The sequence below is a fragment of the Lethenteron reissneri genome, chromosome 5 (genome assembly GCF_015708825.2).
Source record: "Lethenteron reissneri isolate LAM-NWPU_2019-01 chromosome 5, ASM1570882v1, whole genome shotgun sequence".
In the NCBI taxonomy this organism is placed as follows: domain Eukaryota; kingdom Metazoa; phylum Chordata; class Hyperoartia; order Petromyzontiformes; family Petromyzontidae; genus Lethenteron; species Lethenteron reissneri.
In genome coordinates, this window is record NC_083783.1 from 7911770 (window position 1) to 7935747 (window position 23978).

The 23978-nt window shown below is 51.0% G+C and overlaps 1 protein-coding gene across 1 annotated transcript in view; it reads left to right on the plus strand.

Annotated features, from left to right (window-relative positions):
- Nucleotides 1–23978, plus strand: part of MDN1 (midasin AAA ATPase 1) — an 84611-nt gene that overhangs the window by 18449 nt on the left and 42184 nt on the right. Inside the window, 26 exon segments of the mRNA XM_061567775.1 lie at nt 583–717; nt 2108–2255; nt 2722–2860; nt 3504–3631; nt 4270–4411; nt 5143–5272; nt 6245–6472; nt 7250–7462; nt 8112–8320; nt 9143–9265; nt 9935–10132; nt 11866–11973; nt 12842–13030; nt 14360–14449; nt 15391–15675; nt 16438–16693; nt 17661–17871; nt 18186–18302; nt 18647–19023; nt 19496–19638; nt 20486–20670; nt 21278–21507; nt 21661–21774; nt 22317–22446; nt 22602–22726; nt 23436–23569. Of these exon segments, the coding sequence (XP_061423759.1) occupies nt 583–717; nt 2108–2255; nt 2722–2860; nt 3504–3631; nt 4270–4411; nt 5143–5272; nt 6245–6472; nt 7250–7462; nt 8112–8320; nt 9143–9265; nt 9935–10132; nt 11866–11973; nt 12842–13030; nt 14360–14449; nt 15391–15675; nt 16438–16693; nt 17661–17871; nt 18186–18302; nt 18647–19023; nt 19496–19638; nt 20486–20670; nt 21278–21507; nt 21661–21774; nt 22317–22446; nt 22602–22726; nt 23436–23569 (4487 nt within the window).

The following is a 23978-nucleotide window of genomic DNA, read 5'->3' on the forward strand; positions in this document are numbered from 1 at the left end:
TGTTGATTAGCACGGTTGGCTGTGTATGGTAATAAAAAAGTTTAAACGATATGCTAACACCCTACGATGCTAAGCATAATCCTCCAGCGAAATCTACGCTGACAACTCCCTGCCCCTGTTCAAGGCCAGGCTGTCGACACCTCTTCTCGATTGTCGATAGTCGTTTCTTCTCTTGCAGATTTGTAAAAAATGTTTTGACAAAGACAAACATTCCCCATATAGCCTATAATAGACGGTTGGGGCAAGTGCTGTTCGCGAACACCTATGAAGGCCGGCACAGCACACGAGGGGGTGGGTTGGCCAGCACCATGCCCGACCGCCTTTGTCTCCCCAGTGGCGTTGTTTACACACCACACCAGGTACTCATTTGAGACTGAGTCGACCTAGGGAAGGTCCAGGACCAGTTCCGATAATCGTCACCGGTGTTGGCCGAGAGCGGGAATCGAACTCGGGGTCCCCGGGGCTTCATCTCGCAGCGTGCTGCACACGTAATTTTTTCCTTGCGATGTCCACATCCCGCCGTTAGCGCCACAAACTGCGGCTGCACCTCGACGCTCCGTGTCCGTGCGGTGTCCCCCGTAGGCTACATGCTGCTGGCGGGGCGAGTGCGCAAGGAAGAGGAGGCGAGCGTCATACGGAGCGTTCTGGAGAAGAACTTTAAGAGGAAGATCAACCCGGCGCAGCTCTTTTCCCTTGAGAGCCTGCGGCAGATGCTGGGTGAGATGGGAATGGCGAAGCGGTCTGTAGGCTGCCCGTAAATCGTTGCAGGCGGGGAGATTAGATATTAAGTCAATCGCCACGCACAGCAAAGAATCGTTGTGCCTGTCATGTGACGTCTTATGACAACATCTATTTATCAGCAAGCAAACAGAAGCGGGGATTATTTTTTTCAAGATATATTTTATTAAGTGCAGCAGGAACAACAGATCTTGATGTGTTAATGCAAACAAACCACCAACAAAACCCTCATTAAGAATACAAATCTGATTATAAAATACCCAAACACAATTCCGATTAAAATCTCTTTGAAAGAGTTTCTCCTTATCGTATCAATTAAACGTAATTATTTTGCTAAACCTCACTTAGATTATTATCACGGTAGAAGGTGGCCAGGTGAATGAAGAGGGTCACAGCGCTGAGCTGAGATCTTGCATTGGAATCCAGGCAGCCGCCCAGTGATTAAACCAGCAATGATGACGGTTAACAAATATTTGGGTCATTACGTGGTCTTACCTAAATATCTATTCTAAATTGGTAATGTTTAGGTCAAAGGTTATGGTAATGATGTCGCTGGGTGCCACGGTGGCGAGATGTTAACTACTTTTTCTGGTATACAGGAAGTCCTGGGTTCGATCCCAACCCTGACGCCTGTATATTTGGAGTTTTGACGTTTTCCCGATGGTCGCGTGGATTTTTTTCCGGGTCCTCCCGCTTTTCCCACCAAAATTTAGAAAAATGCATTTAGAGTATTTGGCTGCTATAAATTTCCACGTGATAATAAGTCGCTTCTGAAAAAGAGCCATATGGCTCAGTGGGCCTTACCTGGTAAAATAAAAAAAACTAGTAAATGCTCTTTTTCGATTTAAAGCTTTCGTGACTGCAGGGATTCATCTTCTTGGTTCTTTCGGTAAAGTCACGTAGAAGGGAAGTAATAAAATAATAAAAATAAAACATAATAAAATAAAATAATTCTCACGACGTTCCTTTCTTTTGTTAATGCTACTCCCTGCACCCTCCCTTGGTGCTGCTGATCCTGCATAATGCATGGGCATAATATGACTTTGAAACCCCCCCGCCCACCTCCTACGCATTTTCCATGAATATGCTAAATTCCTCTTGATATGCACATTCTTTTTGTTAAGGCGCTCTTCCACCTCCAACCCAGCTTATATATAAGCTCCTAGCTTGGCAGTGTCTCATTCTTCACCTGAAGACGGCTGCTTGCGTTGTAGCCGAAACGTCGTGAGAATTATTTTATTTTATTATGTTTGATTTTTATTATTTTATTACTTCCCTTCTACGTGACTTTACCGAAAGAACCAAGAAGAGTAAATGTTCTTGTTACTCAATCGGTGTGTGCGGTTGTCTGGCGCTGACCCTCGGGTAGATGCGAGGGCGGCGGTCGGCGGGCGCGGTCCGGAGTTGCCGGAGGAGTTCCGGCACGTGGTGTGGACGTCCGGCATGCGCCGCCTCGCCGTGCTCCTGGGCCGGGCCCTGCGCTTCAAGGAGCCGGTGCTGCTTGTCGGAGAAACCGGGTTCGTGCCGTGCCGTGCCGTGCCGTGGCGGCCGCGAGTCACCTCCGCCGTGACCACCCACACTCAGTCACTCGGTGGTTACGACGCTCAGTAGCGTGCACGCTCGGATATGGAGGCGCGTAACGATTCGTCGTTTAGAACCGATTTAGTTTTTTCACCCACGATACCTTCGGTCAAACGTGCGTGCAACGATTAATTGTTGAGCTTGTATGCAAATGAGATGGTAATGTTTTATATAGGCTAATGGAGCAAAGTGAAACTGTACAAATGAGACAACATTGATAAACAACGCAAACGAGACGGCACAAATTTGTAACGAAAACAATCCATTTCTATAATTTCATTGCGACCTTGAAACGCGATAGATCCTCGCGCGTGCGCGATAGCTTTACGGACTTGTTTTTTTTTTAACTCCGACATTTTCTCCACCCCCAATTTGGGCCGTCGCTTGCCGTGTCCGTCCCAGGTGTGGCAAGACGACGCTGTGTCAGATCTTCGCCGCGCTCGCCGGGCAGAAGCTGCACACCGTCAACTGCCACCTACACATGGAAACGTCCGACTTCCTGGGCGGCCTTCGTCCCGTGCGGCACCAGACGCCGGCCCAGGTGGGTCAAGGCCGCAACATCCTCCAGCTTTAAGCTGAATTTTTCGATTTCTTTCATTGGAACTCACGGAATATGTTTACGTTTAACTTCTTTCCCACCGTACATAGTCAGATGTGCTTATCGGAGGTGCAGCTGCGTGTTGAAACGTGTATGTTGTTCTCTGCGACACTGCATGTGACACTGGATGTGATATGGTCCATCGTGGACCATACATTACGGAACATACAGTAAACTGCACGAACTCTCTCCTGAAGCCCACTTGTGGCTGGCAGACCTCAACATGGTATTTAGATCCTTAACAGACTGCCATGCGCAAGAATAGAACTGGATGTGACGCTGAGTGTGATGTCGTGACCGTACAGGAGGGCGGATAGCGCGCTGCGCTACGAACCCGGCGACCCGAGTTCAATCCCCGCTTACGGCCAACACCCAGTGACGGTTATCTGAATCGGCCCTGGGCCTCCCCTCGGTCGACTCGGCCTCAAATGAGTACCCGGTGCGTGCGGTGTGTAAACATCGCCACTCAGGAGACGAAGGCAGGCGGGTCGTGGTGCTGGCCACCCACCACCCCCCTCGTGTGCCGTGCCGGCCTTCATAGGTGCTCGCTAACAGCGCTCGCCCCAACGGTCTTTGTTGTGTACAGGAGGGCGACAGTCAGAGGCTGTTCGAGTGGCACGACGGACCGCTGGTGCTGGCCATGCGGAATGACGGCGCGTTCCTCATGGATGAGATCTCGCTGGCGGATGACTCGGTTTTGGAGCGCCTCAACAGGTGAGCGGCGTTGGTGCTGTCTCTCCGGTCGGGGTGGCTGCTGGGATGTTAAACCGGCGGGGGGTGTGCGGTGGGAGGGGTTCGTGTCCAATCTGTCCAGGATTCTAAAGTTGGCTAGATGTTGGAGTTGGACAGCAGCAAGGGTTTGGATTTCGTGGAGCATTTGCCACGTTGGGTGAGTGAGAAAGAGTGAGCGGGTTATCTGAGAGTAAAAGTGAATTGATGAATGAGTGGATGAGTGGTTTGGTGAGTGAGTGTCTTGACTGAGTTGGTCAGAGCGCGAATGATTAGCTGAGTGGAATAATGCATGCGCGAGTTAGATTGTGTGAGAGTGAGTGGGTCACCTGGTAAATGAGTAGCTGAGAGAGTGGGTGAAAGTGGTTTAGTAAACAAGGGAGTAAGTGGAGAGCAAGTGAGAGAGTGGCTATGTGAGTTAGTGAGAGTGGTTTAGTGGCTTGTTGAGATCATGCTTAGCCGAGTTAGTGGGTGAGTAGCTGACAGAATGGGATAGAATGACTGAATGAGTGAACGGTTGAGAGAGCGGCCGAGGTGACATGATGGCTTAGATGAGCGAGGCTAGCGCGACCCTCTCTCCGCACACGGCCCGACCTCTCGTCCCATCCGTGGCTCTCCCCCAGCGTGCTAGAGGTGGAGAAGAGCCTCCTGCTGGCCGAGAAGGGGAGCGGCGAAGACGGCGAGGAGGTGGAACTCGTCATGGCCGGCGAGACGTTCTGCATCCTCGCCACCATGAATCCCGGCGGAGACTTCGGCAAGAAGGAGGTGTGCCTCCTTCGGCGCGGTCCGGAAAGGTTTTTTTCGACTCGACGTTCGACGACGCGGTTCTGCGACCAAAATAGACCACGAGCAATGACTGATCCAACGTCAAAACAACACACAGTTCTTGCATCTTAAGAATATATATATAAAAGTATGTTCTATTGTCAACTGTTGTTTGAGTCCACATTTGCGGTGATTACTCCAGTGAGGGATCGACTCGGCTAATCATCGTTCTGTAGTTGATGAAATGAGTGTCTCTTTGTGGAGGTCACAAATGGGTTGCCCTGTGGTAATATAGACCCAGCTGTGGGTCAACTCCTCCAGCAGAGTTGGATGCTGCCCAAATTATTGTTTGAGCAGGGGAGACACTGTGGCTTTGAATAAATTATTATGGGTGAAAGCCTATAAACAATCGTCTTTTTGTTTTGTCCGCAGCTGATTATTTATCTTGAGATTATTTCGTAAAATGATTCCATCTTTAAGTTAACGCGTCAACCGGGTAACTTTATTTTTACTCTTCAGTAAACTGTGAATGCGTGAAAACCGGCGGTAGATTCCCTTGTTGAAGTAGCTGACCGGTTTTTAGACTCGTCCACCCGGAAGCCGAGCCGCCGATTTTGCGGTTCGAGATCCGTGACGCCGTGATACGCCGCTGGCCGTACACATGTTGAACTTCTTTCGCACTGTACTTAGCGAACCGTGCTCATCGAAAGTGTGTGTGTTTGTGTGCACAGCTCTCGCCGGCGCTGCGGAACCGATTCACGGAGATCTGGTGTCCGCAGACGAGCGAGCGCGACGACATGATGCAAATCGTGCGGCACAACTTGGCTCCCAGCCTCTTTCCGGGCTCCCCGCTCGCGCAAGGTGACATCCCACGTGCTCCGCTCGCAGCTTAATAGGCCAGCGGGAGCCCCCCCCCCCCCCCCCCCCCCCCCCGCTGAACAGCGAAATGGAATTGCGTGAATGAGGCAAGATAAAAAAATTTTAATTAATAAAAGTAAAATAAAACAAATTAAAAAATTCACGGCGTTTCGTAAGCAACACAAGCCTCCGTCTTCAGGTGGAACCGTCACAGCCACGACAGCTGTATTACCTACGTGACTTTACCGAAAAAACCTAAGAGTATGAATCCTTGCAGTCACGAAAGCTTCAAATCTAGAAAGAAACAAGATAATTTGAATCGATGTCAAATAAATAAGTGAAGTAATAGGGTAGGGTAGGGTGGGGTAAGAGGCCTATGTGGGGTAAAAGGCCTTTTTTGGACATGGTGCTAATGGAAATTACATCATCAACCATAATTAGTTTGATGTGATTTGCGCGCTTTTGGGCACCTATTACTCGTGTTTTCAGCTCAACAGACAACCACGTTTCAGCACCTTTTTTAAAGGGCCTTTTACCCTGCGTATGCCTCTTTCCCCACCGTACTGGAACTGTGAAGACTTAACACATTTGTTTTAATAACTATTGACGAGTGCACTGTGCTATAAAATCAAGTTCGATTCCTGGCCGCAGCCAACATCAGTGTCAACTGATATTGGAACTGGTCTCTACCATAAGACTACATCATGGTGGGCAGAGGGCAGTGCCACATTAGCCATTGTATTGTGCTCTCATGTCTATGCTGCCTACCTTCACCGACGCGCACACTGATGAGTGTGGTGAACAACTCCTGTGACCAAGACAGCATGGGAAGGCCATCATCTAGAAGTGTATTGGCAAAGGGCTCTAAATTATTATGATTATCGTTATGATTCTTACCATAATACCATTAAGCGTAACACTTGCCGTGGTTGAAGCCTCGCTGTGCATGTTCGTTTACTCTCCATCTCGGCTCAGGCGTGGACGTGGCTGCCTCCATGCTGGACTTCATCGCGTGGCTCTCGGGCCAGGACTTTGGGCGTCGCTGCGTGGTGAGCGCCCGCGACCTCCTCGCCTGGGCCCTTTTCGTGAACGCGGCGAGCGGGGCCCGCGGGGACGAGGGAGCGGGCGCACGAGAGCCACTCGACGTGCCCTGCGCCTTCGCGCATGGCGCCTGCCTCGTCTACGTGGACGGCATCGGCTCCGGTGCGTCGATCATTCACACGTCGCGCGTAGCCAGCGTAGGACAGTTGCGCCAAAACGTGTGACCTCCTTGCGACTGCATTCGCATGAACTGCTCTTGCTGCCGTGCCATTGTCTCGAATAATATCACGGAGGGGTGACCACGGGGGGCGGCGCCACTCCTTTCGAGGGTCGTGGTCCACTTGGAACGTCGACCGTCAACCGGAGTGCGATCATTTCCCGGAGATTGCGCATCTAGACAGGGCGACGTGTTCAAAAAAGTGACGGCCGTCTTCCTCGAAGGCCTGGGGTGTCGCTCGACGGGGAGAAACACCTTAGACATCCTCGCCCTCGTTGGTGTTGTTTATGTTTGTGAAGGAGACATCGGCTCAAATTTACTGCACCGAGCCTTTTTTTTTAAATCACGGTTGCTAAGCACAGCCCCAAAAGCCCGAAAGGCCAAGCAAGCATCCAGCGACACACGGCACTATGGAAGTTATTATAGATGAGAGTTAATTGAGCAATATTATAAAGGAAGAGTATTTAACAACAGGGCATTGCGGAGTGCGTTTGTCTGGCTGCAAATTGTAAAATTATTTAAGGTGAGAGGTGACCGGTTGGCTCAGAGGTCAGAGCGTTGAGCTGGCACCACCGACATCCTGGCTTGTGAAGTGACACCAATGGCACAACGGGGAGATAGCATTGAGAGGCAACAGATTTCTCGACACGCGTTTGTGTGTGCGTGCGCGCCCCCCGTCGTGAGCGTCCGCGCGTGTCCGCGTCTCCCTGTCCGTGGTGCAGGCACGACGGCGGGGTCCAGCGACGTCGTGGCGGAGGCTCGGGCCTCCTGCCTATGCTTCCTCCGCAAGCTGCTGTGTGCCGCGGGCGCGACGCTCGGCCCCGCGGCGTTGGCCCTGCTGGCGCCGGGAGAGGAGGCGGAGCGGGCGATGGAGCAGCTGGGCCCACGCTGGGGTAGCGGCTCCTTCGGGGTGCCGCCATTCCATATTCCCACGGGTAGGGCCGGCCGTGGGGAGATGAGGGACGTAACCTCTGTGGTGGGAATGAAGGTCAAGAGGTCATTATGGCCACTGGCATTGAAGTCACTTGACCTTGCCAACAAAGTGGCTTAGAATGTGGACATTTCTAGACGCCAAATACTAAATGCACGTTGATTCTAAATGTGGATGGAAAAACCGGAGGACCCGGAAAAAAATGCGGCACAACCTGGCTCCCAGCCTCTCTCCGGGCTCCCCGCTCACGCAAGGTGACATCCCACGTGCTCCGCTCGCAGCGTAATAGGCCAGCGGGAGCCCCCCCCCCCCCCCCCCCGCCGAGCAGCGAAATAGAATTGCGTGATTGAAACAAAATTATTTTAATCGATGTCAAATAAATAAGTAAAGTAATAGGGTAGGGTGGGGTAAGAGGCCTATGTGGGGTAAAAGGCCTTTTTTGGACCTGGTGCTAATGGAAATTACATCATCAACCATAATTAGTTTGATGTGATTTGCGTGCTTTAGGGCACCTGTTACTCGTGTTTTCCGCTCAACAGACAACCACAGAACACGCAAACTCGAAATATACAGCAGGCGTCAATGTCGGAATCGAACCCGCGACCTCCCGCATACCAGGCGAGGTAGTTAACATCCCTCCGTGCAACCCTCAGGACCCCTGGGGCCGTCCTCGCGGCTGCCCGACTATGCGCTGGATGCGAGCACGACGGCGCGGAACGCCCAGCGCGTGCTGCGGGCGCTGCAGCTCGGCAAGCCAGTGCTGCTCGAGGGATCGCCGGGAGTCGGCAAGACCAGCCTGGTGGCGGCTGTGGCGCGCGCCGCTGGGCACGAGCTCGTGCGCATCAACCTGTCCGAGCAGACGGTGAGGTCACGAAATCGCTGCTCTATTTCACGCACATGAAATAGAGCAGTTTAACACGTGCGCTCTTGCCACCGCTATTAGCCATAATCGAGGTTTTTGGGTTAGATCGCGTGAATCCTGAAATAAAGCCGAGCATCTCATTGGGTCCTTGCAGCTAAAATTGAATCAAATCTAGATTTGAAGCTTTTGTGACTGCAAGGATTCATATTCTTAGGTTTTTTTTGGTAAAGTCACGTAGGTAAAACATTAAAATTAATAAAAGTAAAATAAAATAAAAATCATGCCTCCGAAACGTCGTGATTTTTATTTTATTTTACTTTTATTAATTTTAATGTTTTACCTACGTGACTTTACCGAAAAAACCTAAGAATATGAATTTGAATAAAATCGTATATATATAATAAAACATTTCGAATACACACTTATGTGAGTGGAAATTTACATGGCTTGTTAAGTGCCAATTCAATAGGTAATGGCTATTTATTTGGCGCTCTAATTATCGTGTTCCTTATTTAATACGTATATTTTGTCATCACGTCTTTTTTTTTTTTACTGAAAAACTGTCAATGACATAACGATGTTTTTCAATGCGCAGGACACGATTACCGCTGACCTCGTATCTGACGAATGTTTCGTCGCACCGCCATATTGCAGCGACCAACCTCGCGTAGCGTCGCCGTATCCGCAACGAGCGTTGGCCACGGTTTGTGGATTTCCGACCGCGGCACTGAGCCTGGGGCCTAATCGCCTGAACGTGCAGCGGCTCGGCAAGATTCGCGTCTGTGCCGCGATTGCATTCGAGGAACCGTTTTCCTTTCCCAGGACGTCACCGATCTGTTTGGCACGGACCTTCCCGTGGAGGGGGGCCAGGGGGGCCAGTTCGCGTGGCGTGACGGGCCTCTCCTCGCCGCCCTCAAGGCCGGACACTGGGTGGTTCTGGACGAGGTGATGACGGCGATGATGATGATGATGTTGATAACAGAGTGGTGATGAAGATGATGGTAGTCATGTTATAATGGTGTCGAAGGAACCGTTATGACGACGACGATGTGTGTACGTACGTTGGATTTCTTTCGCACCGTACGTAGCCAACCATGCTAATCGGAGGTGCGGGGCGATGATGATGACATTGAACGCAACAATAATGACAAGTTAAAAAGTGAATTTGTTTCATCAGGTGAGAACTCTAGAGAGACCATGACTGTCTCATTTGTGAGAGTGACGTGGAGCGTTAGTTTTCCAGTAGGGAGCGATGATGGCTGCTAAGTGTACAATCCCCACTTTGAGCAATTTGCAATGTCATTTCAAATTTGGCAATTCTAGCCAACGATGGCCCACTCTTACGAATAATGTCGGAGGATCTTTAACATTCACCGCGCACAGTTTTATTACTTTTTATATTGTTGCAACTTGCTGACCCGCCCCGACGGTGGACATGTGTGAAAACGAGCTTCATAGATTATCGGATTCCTCCAGCCTCAAATAAACATTCTGTAGTAATAATCGCCGGATTCGAACCGCCGCGAACCTTTTTGCAACGAGCGGCGAACGCGGTCACGGCGGTTCTGTGTCGCCGCCCGCTGTGACGTGCGGGGGTTTGCCCGTGCCCTGCAGCTGAACCTGGCGTCGCAGTCGGTGCTGGAGGGGCTCAACGCTTGCTTCGACCACCGCGCCGAGGTGTTCGTCCCCGAGCTGGGCATGACGTTCCACGTCCAGCGCGACAGCACCCGGATCTTCGGTTGCCAGAACCCGCTGAGGCAGGGCGGCGGCAGGAAAGGCCTTCCCCGCTCCTTCCTCAATCGCTTCACTCAGGTCTGAACGAGCCCCCGTGCTGCCGTGTCTTTTTGTTTTTATTCGCGTATTTATTTTGTTTGCTTTAACAACGACGATACACGAGCAAAAGGTACCGAAACAGACTTTTGCCAGGCAAGGCCCCACTGAGCTATGTAGCTCTTTTTCAGAAGCGACCTGGCCACAAATGATAGCTCTGTGAAGTGGCATATCATGTGGATATTTAGAGCAGCCAAATATTCTAAGCGTATATTTAGAAATGTGGAACGAAAAACCAGAGAACCCGGCGAAAAATCCGAGCAACCACGGGAGAAAACATGCAAACTCCAAATCTACCGGCATCAGGGTCGCAATCGAACCTACGACCTCCTGTATATCAGGTGAGGTAGTTAACATCTCGCCACCGTGGCGCCCTCATCCGCTGAATGACCGCCGCGCACGCGCATAACCGTAGCGTCCACTGGCTGCGGTATAGTAAACCGAAACAGAAACCATGAAAGACGGAGAGGGGTTGGAGAAGATGGAAAGACAAACGGAGGGAAAAAAAATGGAATGGAATCGCGTACTCGGGGGGGGGGGGGGGGGGGGAAACGTCGGATGAGGAACAAGTCGATGAAAGGAGACCAAACGTTGCTGTACGCCGTCCCTGGTCCCTGCGAAAGATTCTACTTGGTGTTCAAGAGTGGATATTTCCTGAATCAAATTCAAGCGGAGTTCAAGCACGGGTATCTCGTGTCTCGTCCGTTGCCGTCCTCTTTTTATCTCTAAATAATGAAAGACATTGAGGGCAGCGCATGAATTGGCTGGCAGTGGTGAATGACCAAAGACCTTCAGAAGATGTGAATTGCCTGGGGAGAGAGGCGAGATTGATTGTGGCTGAATTCGAATGGTGGCGACTTTTTTGTGCAGCGCAATTGCCCTATATGGTTTTACTGTGAATGACAGAATGCTGATCTTATCTCTGCCCATCTCCTGCCTTTTCAAATGAATTGTATTTTGTTTGCCTGCTTGTGTTTGTTGGGTTTAACACATTTGCTTGAAATTACAGTGGACATGCGGGAAACATAATTTCTGATATTAATTAAAAAAAACTTAACCTTCCTAGAAGGGAAGTAATAAAATAATAAAAATAAAACATAATAATTATTTTATTATTTCCCTTCTATGTGACTTTACCGAAAGAACCAAGAAGATGAATCCCTGCAGTCACGAAAGCTTTAAATCGAAATTTAACCTTCCTAATTAACACGTGCTGCCTTACAATTGATAGATATATATTACTGACTCATTTGTTTGGCCTGTCATGTACTTCTTAGTGATAAAGCAGTGTTTATGTTCAATTTGGTGATTTTTTTCTTGTGCTTGTATTTTTACCAATGCAGTCCCTTCATGTTTTATATTAATTTAATTGCTTAATATATGACTCAACAAACTCACCGGTCAGGTTAACACGTAGGCTTTCGCGACCAATATCAATCCATAATAGAGTTTTTTTTTAGTAATGCTACAATGGCGGACACAGAAAACCGCTTGATAACTCACTGGTGTTACCGACTGTTAACAAGTACAGGAGGATGCGAAGGTTTATTGAATTTGCAATCAAATCAGTTCAGCGCCACCAAACAACGGCACCGTGCAAATCTTGAACTCGGGGGGGCCCCCTTACGTGTGTCAGCCACCACGGTGTCAAAGGGGGGTCCCATATTTCGAAGGGCTTAACATCATGGCCGATGCCCATGTCGTGTGCGCCCCAGGTGTACGTGGACGAGATGAGCGGCGGCGACATGGAATTCATCGCCAACGCCATGTTCCCCAACATCGGCAGCCACATCGTCGCCAAGATGGTGGAGTTCAACAACAAGGTGACCTGTGACTCTCGCGTCGGTGGCAACAGCATCAACAATAACAACAACAACGTGGCCTTGACTCGCCCGTGCACGTGCGCCTATGTTGTTCAACTTGGTCATTCTGTTACTGTGCATGCATGCGTGTTTGTTAATGCGTATGAGTGGGGAGCGGTTGGGTAGCGGTTTAGCGCTTTGCGCTGCAAATTCGACGACCCGAGTTCGATTCCCGCTCACGACCAACACCAGTGACAATTATCTGAACTGATCCTGGACCTCCCTTAGGTCGACTCGGCCTCAAATGAGTACCTGGTGCGGTGTATGAATATCGCCACTAGGGAGACAAAGGCGGCCGGGCGTGGTGTTGGCCACCCGCCCCCGCGTGTGCCATGCCGGCCTTCATAGGTGCTCGCTAACAGCATTTGCCCCAACAGTCTGTTAAGGTTATACGTATCTTTGTCTTGATTTGAAGATTTGATTCGTGACTGCAGGAATCCATACTCTTTGGTTCTTTCGGTAATGTCACGTAGGTAGAAAATAAAATAAATCACGACGTTTCGGGTGCAACACAAGCGTCCATCATCAGGTGGGAAAGCATGGTCTGCTGCTGAGGCAGATTAACAGTCTGACTAAGAGTCTGCCTCAGCAGCAGACCATGCTTTCCCACCTGATGACGGACGCTTGTGTTGCGCTCGAAACGTCGTGATTTATTTTATTTTATACCTACGTGACTTTACCGAGAGAATCAAAGAGTATCTTTGTCTTGTTCCATACGAGTACGGCTCTCGTATCTCTCCCGCACGGTGCCTGCGCACGCCATTTGTGGGGATATGGGGTCGCGTGGAGTGCAGCTGCTTTCCCTCGATCCCGTCGTGTGCTTGGCCAGATGGTGCAAGCGGTGACGGCGGAGCGGCGCTGGGGCCAGCGCGGCGGGCCCTGGGAGTTCAACCTGCGCGACGTCTTCCGCTGGTGCCAGCTCTTGGAGGCCGACCAGGACCCGGGCCGCTACTCGCCGGGCCGCCACGTGACGCTGGTGTACGCCGACCGAATGCGGAGCGCCGAGGATCGCGGCAAGGCACGTGTCCAAAACCTCCTGCCGCAGCTCGGGATCGTGACCGCGCTGTTGTATCCGCCATTGTAGCATTCCTCAAGTGGCGATGACGTACGAGTACGTGCATCATCAGTTTTTCTTCCATTTTCGCCCCGATGATGTATACGTACTTACACGTACGTCATCGGAACGGAATCGGAAGAAAAACTAGAATAAAATAACTTTATCGGTACAGATGCTCCAACAAGGCCACGTGGGAGGGCGTGTGGCACAGTTTGGCATCAGCTATCGTAGAGGGCGGTCGTGTTGCTACGGTTCTCTGCAGTGAGAACAGTGTCCTTGAAAGCAATGGCGCTATGCCTCTAAAAAAAACAACGCTGAATCACTTCCTCGTTCCGAGATTCAGCGATGAACGGGACACACCCTGAAACTTGCAGACGTCTCGGAACGGCGGGAAAGGGTTAATATGCCCTTTGTGTTCATCCTGCGTCTGTTAATAAACAGTCTCGTATTATAATTGTTTTTTAAATCCTTTATATTAAGTTGCTTGCTTGTGCGCTTAGGACCGTGCAAATCTTTCGGTCGTTTTTTAACCCACTTCCCGTGATCCAATCGAGCTGACATTTTCCACACAGACTCGTTGTGCGTGACAATTAATTTTCATGAAATTTTTTTTCCAAAATTTTACATTTTAGGAAACAATAAATTATATTTAATTACCAATTGCTTAATGGTGGCAGGCAATCATCTGACCCATAGGTGGCAGCCATCTCAAGCCAGAGGACGAGAGGACTCTAGCCGCCACGCATATAAAGGATTTATAGTGAAAAACTTTGTTTTTTAAATCCTTTTTATTTACCCTTTTATCTGGCAACAAAACTGACACCTTTTTTACAAGGAGTCATGTTTGCAATGACCACAATACCTGCGGTCGGAATGCAAAAAAAAACACAACTCTGATAATGTATGCACTGTCCGTCAAATTGATTGGTCCACACCCGAGACAGCTTTTCTTAGAGCCTAGTCTCACATAACGTTGGACCAGATGACGCCAAAAGGCGCACAACTCAAAGACAATGCACCATCAGAGTATGAGAGCTCGGGTTAAGCATTTACACTATTGGAACCTCTTTTGCCAGTAGAAAAACATGATAATTGTTTTTTTACCCTTTTATCTGGCAACAAAACTCGTATTTATAACCAAGCTAAGAGCCCACTTGAGATAATTGTTTGTAAAATAGTTTAATTCGATCGCTGGAAGGAATGGCGACACATTTATATTTTTTGAGTTCGCTCAACTTTAGTCTGTTATCAGTGTAAACTTGAACCTCCTTGTGTGCGCGAACTGGGCAGGTGTACGAGCTGTACCGGGAGGTGTTCACGGAGGAGGAGGATTTGCTGGAGGAGTCGCTGCACCTGCACGTCACTCCTGCACTTGTGCAGGTGAGGCCGGCTCCTCACATGCGTGGTGCAAGTTTAACACATTTGAAGAACAAAAAATTGTCCTGCAAAGTGCTCAGTTGAGATTGTACATTGCTCATCAATGCCCCGTACTGCAAAAAATGTTGGCAGGACCCTCCTCAACAAGAGTCATGAGACTCGGTGAGACTTTCCTGCGTAAATAAACGTACATGCAGACATGCCCAAGAGAAGGACTACTTTCATGCAGTTATTTGCACACTGTGCAAAGCACTGAACCGCTGCGCCATGAATGTCATCATCGTCATCAATCATCATCAGCCATGATCAATGGACTGCCGGATGAAGGCCTCTCTAAACCCTCTTCATGTGTCATTGTCCTGCGATGTATCAATCCACACAACACCTGCGCACGAGCTCATCTCATCGCTCAATTTCCACGATGAATAACCTCTTTAAGGGGCATCCTCTGTGCATGCAAAGGCAAAGGTGCAGCCCTGTAAATGGTCGTTGATGCCACTGCTGGCAGAAAGGGCCCCCAGTAAAGGGGACACTGAAGGCCCCCTGCAGAATATATGAATATAGCAATACCTCGTCTAAAAACAAACGTTTGACATAGCTTTTTTTTACAAGCGACCTAGCCACAAATTATCCCGCAATAAAAAGTGGCTCATCACGTGGAAATGTATACCAGCCACATACTCTAAACGCATGTTTCTAAACGTGGCGGAAAAAACCCCGAGGACCCAGAGAAAAATCCACGCGGTCACAAGGGGAGAACACGCAAACTCCAAATATACAGGCGTCACGGTCGGCATCAAATCCACGACAAGGCGAGGCAGTTAAAATCTCGACGCCGCGGCGCCCAGCGGGAATCAACGGCGAGCCCGCAGGTACTGCCACACTCTCGCCGCTCTGCCATATTTTCCATGGCCGCCCTCCCCGCGTCCTTCGTCTCTCCCCAGGCGGGCTTCAGCTGCCTGCGACGCCACTCGCGCGGCGTCCCGGGGTCCGGCTCCGACGCCCTCGCGGGTCCGCACGCCCTGCAGCTGTTGCCGGGCTGCGTACCGCGCCTGGCGTCGCTGCTGCGCTGCGTGGAGCAAGGTTGGATGGTTCTGCTCGTCGGGCCGGCCGGCGCCGGGAAGTCGGCGCTGCTGAGCTCGCTCGCCGCGCTGGCCGGGCGCCGCCTGCGCGTCATGGCCGTCAACAGCGACATGGACACGACGGAGCTGCTCGGAGGGTTTGAGCAGGTTTGTTGGCGGGCGTGGGGGAAGGGCGGTCGGATGGTCGCTGTTTGGATGGCCTGGGCCGACCTTGGGCTTGTGTCTTGCTCAATGAAGGGATGACGACTGCACCAGTGGGAGCCTGCGTTTCCACCAGCGACAACATTAATTATACCCAAAGTGTCATTGTCATGCATTGGTGTATGTATCTGCATGTATGTACTTGTGCGTTTCATGTGCCGTTTTAACCCCTAACACATGGTTCTGTCATGTGACCTCCTGCCATCTAGCCTTTGAGACTTCACTTGGACTTGCCTAGCCTGATGTCGCCATTCCTCATTTATAGGCCGTGTAGTGTTTTTTTATTGTCACGTTTACCAAGATATCTACACATTTATATATTTGTAAGTGGAGGTTTAACCCAAAAATAAATACGGAACATTGGATTGGCTACAAAAACCTCAGCTTTAAGTTTCCACCACGGTTTTTTAGTCTTACGTGAATTCAAGTAATCTTCAGTTTAACACGTAGGCTTTCGCGATCAATATTATTCATAATCAACGTTTTTGGGTTAGATCGCGTTATTTATAAATGTGTCGAAACCCTCCACCACCCGACACGGCCAATCAGCAAAAAAAAACTACTTGACAAAAGACAAATAGTTCACTGCTTTAGCCCACCGGTGTGTTGAAGCGTGAAACCACAACATTTACAATTTTTTGAGTACGACGTTTCGCTGGTAATTGCATCCAGCATCACCGGGCAATTTTTGTGCCTCTCGCTTCTTAGGTGGACGCGCGTCGCCCGTGGCTCGCGCTGCTTGCGGACGCTCGCGACGCCGTCGCTTCGCTCGCCCGTGCCTCCCTCCCCGCCTCCTCCCAGCATGCCGAGCGGCTGCTGAGACTGCGCACGTCGCTGTTGGCAATCGGGGGTGGGGCCACGCTAGGGTCGCAGGAGGTCACGGTTTCGGACGTAGAAACGCTGCACAGCATTCTGGGAGAGGTGGAACTTGTCAACGGCGATCACCGCGCGCTGTCTGCGACAGGTGAGGCTTACCCCAGTGGATTTTGGGAGATCGGAGTGCACCGATGATTTCTGCATGATCACATTACACACTTGGGATCATATCTGGCGACACCTTTTCAGTTCCTTCAAATTGTTTACACTGTAAAACTTCACATAGAATTGAGCGAAATTGTAACTTTTTTATGCCTCTGTGTGATATGCATGCATAAGCATTCGCATGATCTCTGTGTGTGACATTTGAAAGTACACCACACGTTAAAACGTGTTTATACAATCCGCAGCCAACATAGAACATCACTGTATAAAACAAAACAACACTGCTCACGTCAGCACGTGCTTCTGTCTCACCCGACACTCGGCTGACACCACTCACCAGACACCGACACTCGCCAGACAATATTCACCACTCACCGTACAGCACAAACTCGCAACTTGAACACACCAGACACTCGGCACCGTGGAAATTCGTATGTAGTTATTGCGGCTTGGGTCACGTGATGACAGAAGGATACTTGGGCGCATTGGGATTCATTAGTGACAATGACACGGACTGTGAACGGACAGTAGATGGAGATTGTTCTTCTTTGTTCTTTCGGTAAAGTCACGTAGAAGGAAAATAATAAAATAATAAAAATAAAACCTAATAAAATAATTCTCACGACGTTTCGGCTACAACGCAAGCAGCCGTCCTCAGGTGAAGAATGAAACGCCACCAAGCTACCTGAAGACGGCTTCTTGCGTTGTAGCCGAAACGTCGTGAGAATTATTTTATTATGTTTTATTTTTATTATTTTATTATTTTCTTTCTACGTGACTTTACCGAAAGAACCAAGAAGATTAATCCCTGCAGTCACGAAAGCTTTAAATCGAAAAATGGAGATTGTTCCCTATCCAAGAAGGAGGTTTGGAATGAGCTCACACGCAACAGCCTGGCTTAGACAGTGGTTGCATCGTGCTCTTCGCGACTCATTATACGCCTCCTGCAGTGCTGTCAGAGCTCCGGGAACGGCTCGGCACCTTCCAGCGGAGGTTTTGCTCGTCGCCGCTTTCCACCGCCGCGGGATCCAGGGCGAGCGGCGGGGGCTCTGCGGGGGAAGTTGGAGGTGGCGGCGGGGCCTTTGAGTGGGTGGATGGTGTTCTTGTGGAGGCGCTGCGCGCGGGCGACTGGCTGCTCATGGACAACGTCAACTTCTGCAGGCGAGAGACGACTGTTCGTTCTCACCGACGAGAAATGCGGCGCACGTTTCTATGCCGGGTTGAGGTTTTCGTAGAACGTCGTCGTTCGTGCAACTTCGTCGTCATCGTGATTGTTGTCATAATTATAATTATCGTTGCGTGTTTTTTTTTTTATGTGTGTTAATCATAGTTTGCCATGGGTGCCGATCCACCTGCCTCCGCTCATGAGCTCGGCATTCTCTGGGCCACGCGTTTTTGGTCTCTCAAGTGCCTGCTACCTGTGTACAAGTGGTACGGCCCGCTACACGTTGGTAACTGTTGCTTTTTCATCACAGCCCTTCGGTCCTGGACCGGCTCAACGCACTGCTGGAGCCGGGGGGAGTCCTCACCATCAGCGAGCGGGGAGTCATCGACGGCACCGTGCCAACCATCGTTCCTCACCCCGATTTCAGGTTGGCCTGGTGGCTTGGTGGGGCCTACTGCACTCAGGCTGCAGCGGAGTACCAGGATTGTTTTAAAATAATTCCGCAGTCTAATTTTATTTACATTGTGATCTCAGCATCATGTCATGTCACGAGACAAACTGTCCATTCGCGAATTCTATAGAGCAGAACATCCGCTTGTTAAAAAACTGCACAAAATAGCTGATTTTATTTATTCCTTATTACCTACAAATTACGGGGTTGGGCGGGGGTGGGGGGGTGGCATGCCTTGCCACAAACTCGGCAAAGAGAGAAACGTTCCACACGTGGAATTAACAGCATCGACCGATTGTCCCCGCGACCTCTCCCCCCAGACTCTTCCTCTCTATGGACCCGGTGCACGGGGAAATCTCTCGAGCCATGCGCAACCGCGGCGTCGAGATCTTCCTACCCGTCGTGGCAATGCCGCCGCCGGGGGGGCCGTGCCCCGAGCCCACGGCCGCCGTCGACACCGAGATGGCCATGGAGGTGGAAGTGCCGGCGGAGCGCTGCGCCGCCACCGCCGAGGGAGGGGAGCCTCAAGGAAGTGCGGCCACGCCATGCCTAGCGGGAGGCGGAGGGGAAGCCGCCGAGAGGGCCCGGATTGCCGAGATGGACCTGAAGCTGATGCTGCTCGGACTGGGGGTGGTGGCAGACTCTCTGGCTTCACAGCTGATAGCGCTGCACCGGCAGATGGGAAGCAGCCTGCTTGGTGAGTGCCCGTTGAAGGATTTGGAGGATGGATGGACAGATGAGAGGCTCGCGCATAAACCGTTTTCAACGTTAGTTGGAAAGCTGAACGGCGCAGGTTTTTTGAGACCAAATGTGAATTGTTTTTTGGAAAGGAAACCGGCCAAAGTTCCCAAAACACGACCCTGCTTTGACAGGGTCTCTGTCGAGGATTGCCTTGGGAGGACTTCATTGTGCAGTGTATGGCTGCTGTTATATGTGCCAACATACAAATAGTAGGGGGCACAGATGGTGCATCTGCCATTCATCTCTACCAGTCAACCCATGGCTCCTGGTTTCTGTCCTGTGACTTTCTGCCAGTGAGCCGTGATGACATCACCACCACTTAGCGGCGAATGGCAGCTTTAGTTGTCCTACGTATATGAATCTATGCGCGAGTCTGTAGCTGCGCTAGAGCGTCTGTGCAGCTGTGCGTTTGTGTGCACTGCGTGCAGGAGGATGCCCGCTGTCTCAGCTGCTCCAGGCCACCGCCCTGCTGGTGCAGCAGCTGCATCGAGGCCAAGGGCTGCACTCGGCGTTTGTGAGCGCATGCGCCGATGTCTACGCTTCCACGCAGCCCTCGCCCAGCACCCGGCAGGCAAGCGGAGCGACGCTTCCATATCACTGCCGATAGAATGACCCCATGAGCATCACCGGATGGAGCGACTGAAACAAATGATCTTCGAGTCATCCGTTGCACTTTGATCTTTAATTCACCCTCCTCTTCCTTAATGTGGTTCGGTAATGTTGCGTCCGTGCATTTAAATTCAGCGTCGGTGCTACAAGGTCACTCGATTGTGTTGGTAGCATGGTTGACTGTACCTTTAAAATAGTTTTTCTCATTCACGAACCTGCAAACTTGTCGGACAGTGCCGCACACATGGCCTACATCACAGTGTTGACAGGTTGGGAGGAAAGCTGGGAAAACCCCACATTTTCTGGGAGTAAACCCACACTTAAAACTGACAGCTTAACATGCCGCGAGCCTGAAGAAGGGGCAATGGTCCTTCGTGAAAGTAGCCTCGGTGCGCAGCTTGTATTGTGCCTTGCTTCATTGCTTAAAGACACGCGCATGTACGCTTGTGTACGTGTGTGCGTACGGTAGTGTAGCGGTTAGCGCGCTGTGCTATGAACCCGGCGACCCGGGTTCGATTCCCGCTCACGGCCAACACCGGTGACGATTATCTGAACAGGTCCTGGGCCTCCCCTAGGTCGACTCGGCCTCAAATGAGTACCTGGTGCGGTGTGTAAACATCGCCACTTGGGAGACAAAGGCGGTCGGGCGTGGTGCTGGCCATTTCACCCCCTCGTGTTTACGGTTCCGGCCTTCATAGGTGCTCGCTAACAGCACTTGCCCCTACAGTCTGTTAAGGCTACATGGGGGATCTTTTTATCTTTGTCTTTGTACGTGTGTGTTTTGCCCACGTGGTCGTGTCCTCTCTCAGTGGGCCCTGGAGACGGTGGAGGCGCACGCTGCCCACGTGACGTGCGATGAGCCACAGCTGCTGGCGCCTGGCCGCTACCCTGAGCCCGTGCCCTCGGTGGCGTCGCTGGCGAGGGACGCGTCGCTCTGCGCCGTGCGCCGTGACGGGGCTCTGCTGCTGCACTGCCTGGCCGCTGCAGGTCAAAGGTCGGTTTCTGCCCCTGTTGGAACATCTGAAAAAGGACTTCATAACTGATGGGGTTTCTCCAGGATAGATGAAGATTCTGATTCTGTGGTCATTAATGGATTCCTCACCATCGCAGGTCATACTTTTATAATGCTTTTTAACTAAGTTTCAAAGCATTTATGCATTAAATATCTGTCTGTAACGGGGCGGGGAGGCGGTGGTGAGAGGGGCACTCTTACTCTAGTGAAGACAATCCAGCGTTTTGGCGGCGAGTGTTGGTGGATCACACAAATGCTGTGAAACTCCCCTTCCCATCGGTGTCAAAGGGAAGCCAAACCCTGGATTGCCATGCGAAGGCGATACAGCAAGTGAAGCCCTCTGCCTGTTCCATCTAAATGGCGGAGAGTGGTGCCACCTTCACGCGTGTGGGTTTGTAAGCAGGACCCTGTTGACTTAAGAGTCCTTGGACTCGGTGTGGTATTCCTGGCTAAATAAGTAATTATTTTACATTGCAAATAATCAATTCTCACGAGCACCATTCACTACAAATAATATGACCGTAAAATATCTACTAAACCCAGTACAATGAAATTTATGCAAATCATTCACATTGACCGTCTCTTGCAGGGGGTATGCGCTGACGTTAGGGGACCTGCGACGAAGCATCGGGGTCCTCGGTTTGCCGAACGACCAACCTGATGAGGTCCCCACCGCCGATCCATCGACGCCACCCACGGACAACTCCGCCCTCCTCCCGTTCGCCGCGAGACTCGTCGCCGAACGAGCCTCCCCTCAGGATTGGCTGCTGCGGGTCAGGTGGTTGAATGACCTGGCCAATGGCGGCGCCATAAATGCAGGTGAGCGTGCCCTTTCACGTGCATCGGTAAAAAAACGAGAGCCGGTGAAACCTTTGGCGAAGGTGTTGAGCAAAAATGCTGGTAGAAGTTTTGGCGTCTTTTAAACCTTTCTTGTGCCGCATTGCGTTTGCCCCTTGTTTGCCTCTTGCACAGGCCAAGTTGGGACGGTTCTGCGGGCGGCGTCCGAGGCTCTCAACGCTGTGTCCGAGACTGGCCTCGTGAGCCGTATTGTGTCCTGCCAGCAGCACCTTGCACAGCAAGCTGGAGGTGCAGCAACAAGCAATGACACAGCTGTGTGGTTTTTTTTCTTAGTTTAAAATTTTCTTTTGCCCTCCCCAGAGGTGTTTTATGCAAGGCAGACATTACGTTATTCCCTAACACAGTCGATGATGTAGGTACAGCGTGTCTGTGAAATGACACGGGCAGGCATACCCTGTTCCCATATAACAGGATTCTTCTTCTTTTCTCGGGGGACCCCTAAAAATTAAATTTGGAATTGCTAACTTTCTTGTTAGTTAGTTTTTCCACGCTGCACATAAACGTCACGCGCCAGGCAGTCCTAAATTAGCACCGTGCTATTTGTGTTTTAAACATTTTTAAGCACTCAAAAAAAGAACAAACTGCGAATGGGCTACATTTGCTCTTTATGGAAATAACGTGTTTTTTTTGGTAATAAAACGAATATACCATGGCATACCGATGCCCTGACTTAGCCCAGGATAACGGTCACGTGGTACTTCCGGCCGGTGCGTTTCAGTTTAGGAATTCTGTGGTTTTGTGTCCCCCTCCCTACCTTGGCTGTGCCCCAGACTCCTCGTCTCTGGCCGACTTCCCTCTGGACATCAGGTGGAACTTGCAGTACCTGGAAGTCGTGTCCAACAGGGCCCGCAGAGCCGGCCTTGACCCCTGCCCTGCCCAGATCTTCTCGTTGGCAAACAGGTGCGGCTGCGTCTCGGCGCGATCCACAAGCTCCACCGCCGCTTGGCCCGACCCGCCGGCCGTAGCCGAGAGTGAGCTTGCGTCTCGCCGCGTTGACCGTGCGCTGCTGTTGCCGGTCGTATGTGTGCGTGTTGAACTTGCGGACCTTGCTGTAGGATGAGCCTTCTGCTGGAGAGGAAAGCGAAGTCGTACGTGGAGTCGCTGGCACTGGAGTCGGGCCTGAGGACTTTGAAAGACTTGAATTCGTCGGTGCTGAAGACGTCCTACGCCCTGAGTAAAGGTACGCGCCGCACGGCAAACGCATCACTCGGCTGAGCTCATGGGAATTGCAAAGTGCTGTGCCAGACGCGAGTCGCGTGTATCTGGGTGTGCGTGTGTTAGAGGCCTTAGTGGGGAATTGCAGTGTAGCGGTTTGCGCGCTGCGCTGTGAACCCGGGCCACCTGAGTTTGATTCCCGCCCATGGCCAACACCAGTGGCAATTTTCAAACGAGTACTGGGCCTCCCATGGTGACTCTACCTCAAATGAGTACCTGGTGGTGATGTTTAAACATCACCACCAGGGAGACAAAGGCGGCCAGGCATGGTGCTCGCCACCAATGCCCTAGAATGCCGTTCCGGCCATCATAGCTACTTGCTACAGCACTTGCTCCAACAGTTTGTTCAGGCTATACAGGGGATCTTTGTCTTTGTATGTGATTGAGTGCAATGGTCTATCGGTTAGTGCACTGCCCTTAAAACCCCCAACCATGGCCAGCATCAGTGGCGAATATCTTATGTTCTTTTAAACGGGCACCTGGTGCGGTGTGTAAGGATCAGTTCTGAAGAGACCAAGGCGTGTTTCTGTCCACGCCAACCCATCGTGCGCTGTGCCGGCCTTTCACAGTTGCTCACGGACAGCACTTGGCCAAACGGTATATGTAGGCTACACAGGTGGGGGGGGGGAATCTTTGTCTTTGTGACCGCGTGCTCTTGTCTCCCACACGTCCAGGTGCCCTGGGCTCCGAGTCTCTGCCGCACCCAGCCGTCGCCTTCGTGTTCCCATTCCTCTCGCTGTGGGACGACTGGCTCGGCCGCTGGACGAGCGGTGGCAAAGAGGAGGTGTCCGATGAGGACCTGACGAAGGTACGCACAGAGCCCACAGGTCTCCACCTACACCTCGCTCTCAGTTTTCCATGGGCAGGCGATCCGGCTTGTGGATTAAACTGTGCTTGTGGGAAAAAACCAAACATGTGTAGGTGTGTGTACACGTGTGCTGGTTTCATCGTGAGCCGCTCCTCACTCGTTGAGGGTCAATGCCCACGTGACTGTAAAATGGTTGACAAGCAAACCGAATCGTTTTAAGGAACAATAAAAACGACACGATCTACGTATTTATAATACATACACTTCCGCAGCCTAAATTACGGATTTTTTTTGTTGTATTTGTGTTTTTTCTATGTCTGAACCACACCTCTCCCCATTATTCTGACTAATTGAGAGTTGACTGTGTGGAACTGGTTCTTACTGAATGTCAACATATTGCTGATCCCCC